The sequence below is a fragment of the Silurus meridionalis genome, chromosome 5 (assembly GCF_014805685.1).
Source record: "Silurus meridionalis isolate SWU-2019-XX chromosome 5, ASM1480568v1, whole genome shotgun sequence".
Classification (NCBI taxonomy): domain Eukaryota; kingdom Metazoa; phylum Chordata; class Actinopteri; order Siluriformes; family Siluridae; genus Silurus; species Silurus meridionalis.
Window position 1 is genome coordinate 26,815,578 of NC_060888.1, and position 8,398 is coordinate 26,823,975.

Here is an 8,398-nt window from a genome sequence, read left to right on the forward strand (position 1 = left end):
ATATAATTTTGTGTTTCTATATTTGTGGAGGAACCACATATGGCTAGAAAAATCTGGTTTCACAATGCTTTTATCCATATAGTGAATGAGGTGGTATCAAAAGGTATCAAGAGAGGCTCTGTTTACAAGAGAGTACTATATTGATCTACGTTTACACACTATCACCTTCAAAATAGTCCCATTGCACAGCAGTACCCCAGTGAACCCCAGTGTTTCTGCAGTGTTCTGGAAATCTTCTTTTCGAAGCGCGTCAAACACCTTCTGCGATTCACACTGGATCTGTGTAATGACCTTTCATCTTTTGGAAGATGGTGAAGTCCGCAGAAGGCAAAAGTAGGCTGGGTGCGGAAGTGAGATCATGTAGATTGTTCTCGGACGATCATCATGCACAAGTTGCCGAAAGGTTTTATCATTTTGGGGGGTTGAGCTCGCTGAAGACCGTCAACAAGCTCGACCCCCGAAAATGTCGAAACCATTCTGCAACTTGTGCATGATGATCTTCGAAAAGAAATCCACATGATTTCACTTTCGCCAGATTTGGCTCCTGCTGTCTTCACCCTCTTCCTGAAAGTGAAGATCCTGCACATAGGTCAGCATTTTGACACTATTACGGTGATCCAACGCAAATTGCAGAAGATGTTTCTAAAAGGAGACTTCCAATACACGTTCCGGGAGTGGCAGGAACACTGGGAGTCTAGACTGGTTTATATAGCCAAGAAATCCTTGTAGCAATTTATTGATTTTATATATTAACTATTGTTGTTATTGGGTGTCAATAATTCTCTAATGGGCTTTTTTATGGCACTATTTATACTGAAATGCTCAGTAGATGCTGGGTACACATACTTTTGTTGTTGTTCAAAATATAATGAAAAATAAATTCAAATGAATGATATCGAAATCATAAAAAAGTAGAAAAGAAATGAATAAATCCAGAAGACGAACAGATGGTAAAAGCAAAATTATAAATCAGAACCTGTTACAAACTCTTTTGCTGCCAAAACCACAAATCCTCTATCACATGCTGCATCTTTTATTATTTTTGGAGCAGAGATCAAGCCAAAGCTGATAACACTTGGAAGACGTGGAAAGCGTCCTGAGAAAAGATTGGTACGCAATAGAACCTCAGTAATGTTCAGTTCTTCATTCCTGGCCTGGGGTGCAGTCCACATTCATGGGGTTCACATTCATACCAAAGGTGTTCAATAGGGTTCAAAAGATCTATAGCAGAACACTCAAGATCTTACATTCCATCCAATGTAAACCACATGTTAATAGAGCTGGCTTTGTGCACAGGGGCATTGCCATGCTGGAAAAGGTTTAGGTCTCCTCGTTCCAAGTGAAGGCAAAATTAGCTTCTTCTGCATTAAAAAGACGTTTCTCCAACGTTCTGTTAACAGTTTGAGGAGGAACCACAGTTGGAAAAATCATGTGTCCCAGTACTGTTGTCCGTATAGTGTGCGTAACACCACTGGAAACGAAGAACTTTACTTTCTTCTTCTCATGATATTTAGGAGACAGATAATGTTGGATTATTTTTAAAAAATATGCATTTTTCTTTGAGTATTTTCTTCACAAAATAACCTAGCGGTTGTGACCCCGTTATAAAATAGGGTCTGATAGCTTGATAAGAACAATAAAACCAAAACAGCTTAATGCTGTGACTTTTTTTGTCTTTATTGTTTTGCAAAATCTATTTGAAATGGCAAAAAAACAAGCACAAGATTCCTTTTAGTGAAAATACTCGCAAATTAAAACTCATAGCAATAATTTTTTCCACAATTACAGTAATAAAAGACAAAATGTTCTTTAATATATATATATATATATATATATATATATATATATATATATATATATATATATATATATATATATATATAAATATAAAAGCAGAGTTTTCATTTTAAAGTGCCAGCTGCTTAATACAATGCCAGTCCCGAAAAAATTGAGACACTGAGTATAATGTCCAGAAGAATGCAAGGATTCACAAACCTCGTAAACAAATATTTAATTTCAAAGTAGAACAATAGAAAACATATCAAATGTATGAACTTAGGAAATGTACCATTTTAAGGAAAATTCAACAAACCATATATCGTCTTAGAACTGATGAGACCAGTTGCTAGAGCTTGAGTTGTTCTCTATGTGTCAGGATTCTATCTGCTCAACTGTCCTGGGTCTTCTTTGTTGTATTTTTTCTTTTATGACACCAATTGTTTTTAATTGGTGAAAGGTCTGGATTGTAGGCAGGTCATTTTAGCACCTGGATTCTTCTAATGTGAAGCCTTGCTTTTGTAATAGATGCGGAATGGGGTTTTGCAATTTCTTGTTGAAATATGGAAGACTGGAATCCTTAAAAATCTGCAAAAAGCTGCTGAAGATGTTCTATTAGACTGTTGTGGCGAATGCCCTCTTCTGTGCGGCGGTGTCGAGAAGAAGGATGCCTCACGTCTGGAATGCTGGTGAGGAAGCACTGAGCAGATGCAGAGCAGGCTCCTGTCAATCATGGACAATCCACTGCATAGCATCATCTGCAGGCAGAGAGGAGCTTCAGTGCTAACCATTAGATTTGCATCTTATTGTAGGTTCTTGCTTCCATGAAAAAAACTTCTTTTGAACAGTGTAAATTTTAGCACTCTGGCTTCACTTTAAATCTATATATATATATATATGTATATGAATGAGTGCAGGCAGGGTGGAGTGGGTGAAGAAGTGGTGGAGCTGGAGATGAAGATGTTGAGATGTTCATTGGGAGTGAAGACGATGGACAGCGTCCTGAGAAAAGATTGGTACGCAATAGAACCTCAGTAATGTTCAGTTCTTCATTCCTGGCCTGGGGTGCAGTCCACATTCATGGGGTTCACATTCATACCAAAGGTGTTCAATAGGGTTCAAAAGATCTATAGCAGAACACTCAAGATCTTACATTCCATCCAATGTAAACCACATGTTAATAGAGCTGGCTTTGTGCACAGGGGCATTGCCATGCTGGAAAAGGTTTAGGTCTCCTCGTTCCAAGTGAAGGCAAAATTAGCTTCTTCTGCATTAAAAAGACGTTTCTCCAACGTTCTGTTAACAGTTTGAGGAGGAACCACAGTTGGAAAAATCATGTGTCCCAGTACTGTTGTCCGTATAGTGTGCGTAACACCACTGGAAACGAAGAACTTTACTTTCTTCTTTTCATGATATTTAGGAGACAGATCATGTTGGATTATTTTTAAAAAATATGCATTTTTCTTTGAGTATTTTCTTCACAAAATAACCTAGCGGTTGTGACCCCGTTATAAAATAGGGTCTGATAGCTTGATAAGAACAATAAAACCAAAACAGCTTAATGCTGTGACTTTTTTTGTCTTTATTGTTTTGCAAAATCTATTTGAAATGGCAAAAAAACAAGCACAAGATTCTTTTTAGTGAAAATACTCGCAAATTAAAACTCATAGCAATCATTTTTTCCACAATTACAGTAATAAAAGACAAAATGTTCTTTAATATATATATATATATATATATATATATATATATATATATATATATATATATATATATATATATATATATAAATATAAAAGCAGAGTTTTCATTTTAAAGTGCCAGCTGCTTAATACAATGCCAGTCCCGAAAAAATTGAGACACTGAGTATAATGTCCAGAAGAATGCAAGGATTCACAAACCTCGTAAACAAATATTTAATTTCAAAGTAGAATAGAAAACATATCAAATGTATGAACTTAGGAAATGTACCATTTTAAGGAAAATTCAACAAACCATATATACGTCTTAGAACTGATGAGACCAGTTGCTAGAGCTTGAGTTGTTCTCTATGTGTCAGGATTCTATCTGCTCAACTGTCCTGGGTCTTCTTTGTTGTATTTTTTCTTTTATGACACCAATTGTTTTTAATTGGTGAAAGGTCTGGATTGTAGGCAGGTCATTTTAGCACCTGGATTCTTCTAATGTGAAGCCTTGCTTTTGTAATAGATGCGAAATGGGGTTTTGCAATTTCTTGTTGAAATATGGAAGACTGGAATCCTTAAAAATCTGCAAAAAGCTGCTGAAGATGTTCTATTAGACTGTTGTGGCGAATGCCCTCTTCTGTGCGGCGGTGTCGAGAAGAAGGATGCCTCACGTCTGGAATGCTGGTGAGGAAGCACTGAGCAGATGCAGAGCAGGCTCCTGTCAATCATGGACAATCCACTGCATAGCATCATCTCCAGGCAGAGAGGAGCTTCAGTGCTAACCATTAGATTTGCATCTTATTGTAGGTTCTTGCTTCCATGAAAAAAACTTCTTTTGAACAGTGTAAATTTTAGCACTCTGGCTTCACTTTAAATCTATATATATATATATATATATATATATATATATATATATATATATATATATATATATATATATATATATGAATAAGTGCAGGCAGGGTGGAGTGGGTGAAGAAGTGGTGGAGCTGGAGATGAAGATGTTGAGATGTTCATTGGGAGTGAAGACGATGGACAGGATTAGAAACGAGTTTATTAGAGGGACAGCGCATGTAGGGCGTTTTGGAGACAAGGTGAGGGAGGTGAGATTGAGATGGTTTGGACATGTGCAGAGGAGGGACATGGGGTATATCAGTAGGAGAATGCTGAGGATGGAGCCACCAGGAAGGAGGAAACGAGGAAGACCAAGGAGGAGGTTTATAGATGTGGTGAGAGAAGACATGCAGGTAGTTGGTGTGAAAAAGGTAGATGTAGAGGACAGGGGGGGGTGTAGACAGATGATCCGCTGTGGCGCCCCCTAATGGGAGCAGCCGAAAGAAGAAGATGAATCAACTACAGGCTTGTGCGATGGAGTGTGATTATGTTTACACTGTTTACACTACATACATTTTATTTTATATGTTCAATATTATGGTAAAAGTGAGGAATGCCAAAGCATTGAGCCTTTTATCTCCTGTCTCTCCCTTACCAACAAGATTCTCTTACAGCTGGTAAAAAAAAAAACAGTCAACCACATTTTTCTCCATGTAACTGTAGACTCAAAGAATGAAAATAGCTGATGCTTGTCTTAAAATTGAACTTCACATCAATTAGAGAAACCTGAGATTCTATAATACTGAACGGAGAATAAACTTTTTACAATCTTTCATTCTGTGTTGCAGATTTCTTGTGTTTGCACAGAGAAGCACACATGCACAGATTCCAGATTAGTAAATTAGTGATTACAATAATTTACTATACTTTACTATCTTAGCATTTGGTACAGTGCCTTTTTAAAAATGTGGAAACACTGAGCCTTTTATGGTTTTCAAGAGACACAACCATGTTCCTTTTGTTTCTATGCACAAACTCTGTAATGAAACTTTAGGAACATTTACTTTGACCAAACAAATATTTAATTGTCCAGATGTTCCACTTTATTTTCATTGAAAAATCCTCTTTTAGCATGAAGAACAGCTTTACACGCTCTCTGCATCCCGACACTTCGTTTCTCCAAACATTTAGCTGCCGTGCCTCTTGTAAAACTCACCAAAGATGTTCTTCACTAGATGAAGATTTCTGGGCAGCCAATTCCATGATAGACGACTGTTTACTCTCTAAATAACACTTACAGAACTCAGACGTACGCTTCGGCTCATCGCCTTGTTGTACGGTGAAGTCAATGAGCCGCAGTCCAGACGGAACTGCATGGTGTTGAAATATGGAATGGGAGCCATGTTGATTCAGGATTTATTTCACTTTCTGGAACCTTCCCTGCTCCAATATAACCCCAAACCATTAAACTTCCACCTCCTTGTGTGGGGGGTGAGGGAGTCTGATCACATCTTCTCTCTTGTATACACCATTGCTCTTTACCCCTTTTTTCCCCACAAATAAATGTACATACAGCACAATTTCAGAAAAGACCATTTCTACACGTGGAAGTTCAGCTCACTATGTCACTTGCTGTTATGTCAGAAAAGTACAGTACAAGGCAGCACACAAGTGTGTATTGTCTTCTTGCTTGGCCATTTAGTTGTGTTTTAGTTGTCAAGTCAAGTCAAGTTTATTTCTATAGCGCTTTTCACAACAGACATTGTCTCAAAGCAGCTTTACAGAAATCAACAGTCAAGGTGAATGGTGTGCATTTATCCCTGATATCCCAGACTGTAGCAAGGAAAAACTCCTTAGATGTTATGAGGAAGAAACCTTGAGAGGAACCAGACTCAAAAGGGGAACCCATCCTCATTTGGGTGACATCAAGAGTTTGATCATAAATCTTTCAACAATACAGAACACTGGAGAGTGAGAACTAACATGAGCACTGGAGTATAAGATTATAAGTGATGTTCTTTCTACAGTCTTTTACAGTCTTTATGGTTATAAAACTAGGAGCTACTGAGCTCATCATTTGTGATCATCACAGATCCAGCACCAGCTTCTCCATGCCAGAGCCTTTAAACACTCCAGGAGATCCATTGTCAAAACTCCACACATGTAGCGGGATCCAATTGGCACTGGTACGTCTCTAGATGGTTCGGGATGTTTGCGAGTTGTGTTTCAGTTGTATGTGTAATCATATTTATATTAGTCTATGACTCTAAATATCATGTGCTAAAACCTTCTTTATATTATTATGTCACTTTTTTGACAGAATGTGTTTTGTCTTCTTTGGGCTCCTAATTGGTCATTTAGTTGTGTAAATTGTAATCATGTTTGCGGTATTGTACAGAATGTTTAGTTTATTCCAGCTGTGCAGTGCCGTACCTGCATGCTAAATGTAAACTGCTGATTTAATTTAAACTGGAAACTCCTTATATTCTCAGGCAAACTCGGCCATTAAAGCAGATTCCAATTCTGATTCTTAACGCGAGTATTACACAAACATTTCCCGAAAGTTTCTATGGGCGAGGAAGTGAGAAAAGACCAACTACTAGTGATAACAGAGAGACAGCTAGAAAAAGGAAAAAGAAAGCAGGCTTTAACCAAAAATGTGACTCATATTTAAGTTCAAAAGCTCACATGATGGTTTCATGTAAAATATAAATGTTAAATATAATGTTAAATGTTATGCTAAATATGGGCTAAATGTAAATTAAGGACTGTTCAGTTTAAGTTGTTGTTGAATGAAGTTGCTATGGAGACAATTTGTTGAATAAGTAAATAAATAAGTGATTGTTCCGATCATATAAATATACAGTGTACAAAAGTTTAGAGATTCCTACTATAGATGTTGGACAACAACTAAACTCTTTTTTAAAAAAAAGTAATAATTTATGTTTGACCAAATGTGTTAAATCACATTTCATAATCCAAAAGGTATCCTACAATACACAAAGACTGTGTAAACCTTATGATTTTCATTAATTGAAGGTGTTAATTTATTTGGTAAAACAGCAACAAAGAAAGTATGTCTAATCACAGATTTATATCAATGCACCTGTTCTCATGCACTACACAATATATGGACAAAAATAAATTTGTGGACACCTGACCATAAGATTGGTTTGTCCTTATTTTTGGGCATCCCATCCACGTTTAGTCCCCATTTGCTTTTATATTATGGGGAAGTGGCAGCTCAATGGTTAAGGTGCTGGGCTACTGATCGGAAGGTCGGGGGTTCAAGTCACATGTTTTACAAAAATAAATAAATAATACATTAACAAAACGAGCAACGCAGTGGCATGAGTTTGCAGATTTTCTCTTGCACTTACTGCAAATGACGGCTCACTGGCAGGTTTTTCTTTCGTCTCCTTGTCCACGGTTCGCCCCTCTTCAGTTAGATTCATGGCTGACCTGGCTTAAGTATAGACAATGAAGAGAAGAAGGAAGAGGATGAAGAGCATCCAGGTTTCTGCACTCCACTTAAATGAGAAAATCAAAACAAGCCTGGCCTTCAGAGCTTTCAGAGGGTATGTCCAGCTGGTGTTCAGGGTTACCAGAGCTGCATATTGCCCCAGGCTTCAATTATAGTCTCTGTGATCACCAGCCAGACTGCACGGTTGTGTGTTCAGGCTTTTTGTCCCTAATCCTACGTCAGTCATGTGCCTGGTTAACCACTCCTCCTCGAATGCTCAGTGGACTGACCAGGCACAAGGGTGGTGTTTATTTTCCATACACTTGAAAAAACAGTCACACAGAACAGGCTCAGGGCATCTACCTGATGATTCTACACATTCCAATGTTATAATTTACCCAAAGGTCACTGATTTATAGGTAACTTGTGATTAATATTTCATAATCCGAAAGGTATACTACCACACTCAAAGACTGAGTAAAAACTCACAGGACCGTTGCTCTTGATTTCTGGGTTCTGATTGGTCAGAAGGTGTTGATTGATTGTCTAGAACCACAGTTTTAAATATAGGTCTAATCACAGTGTTATACGTATCAATGCTGGTGACACAATGGCTGTTTATAGCTGCTATAACATCATT

At 37.6% G+C, this 8,398-nt stretch overlaps 1 protein-coding gene across 1 annotated transcript in view; it reads right to left on the bottom strand.

The window, feature by feature from the left end:
- Positions 1 to 7,967, bottom strand: part of si:dkey-106n21.1 (solute carrier family 23 member 2) — a 70,564-nt gene extending 62,597 nt beyond the window's left edge. Inside the window, 1 exon segment of the mRNA XM_046849907.1 lies at positions 7,676 to 7,967. Coding sequence (XP_046705863.1) covers positions 7,676 to 7,750 — 75 coding nt within the window. The 5' untranslated portion in view covers positions 7,751 to 7,967.
- Positions 7,968 to 8,398: the final 431 nt, after the last annotated feature.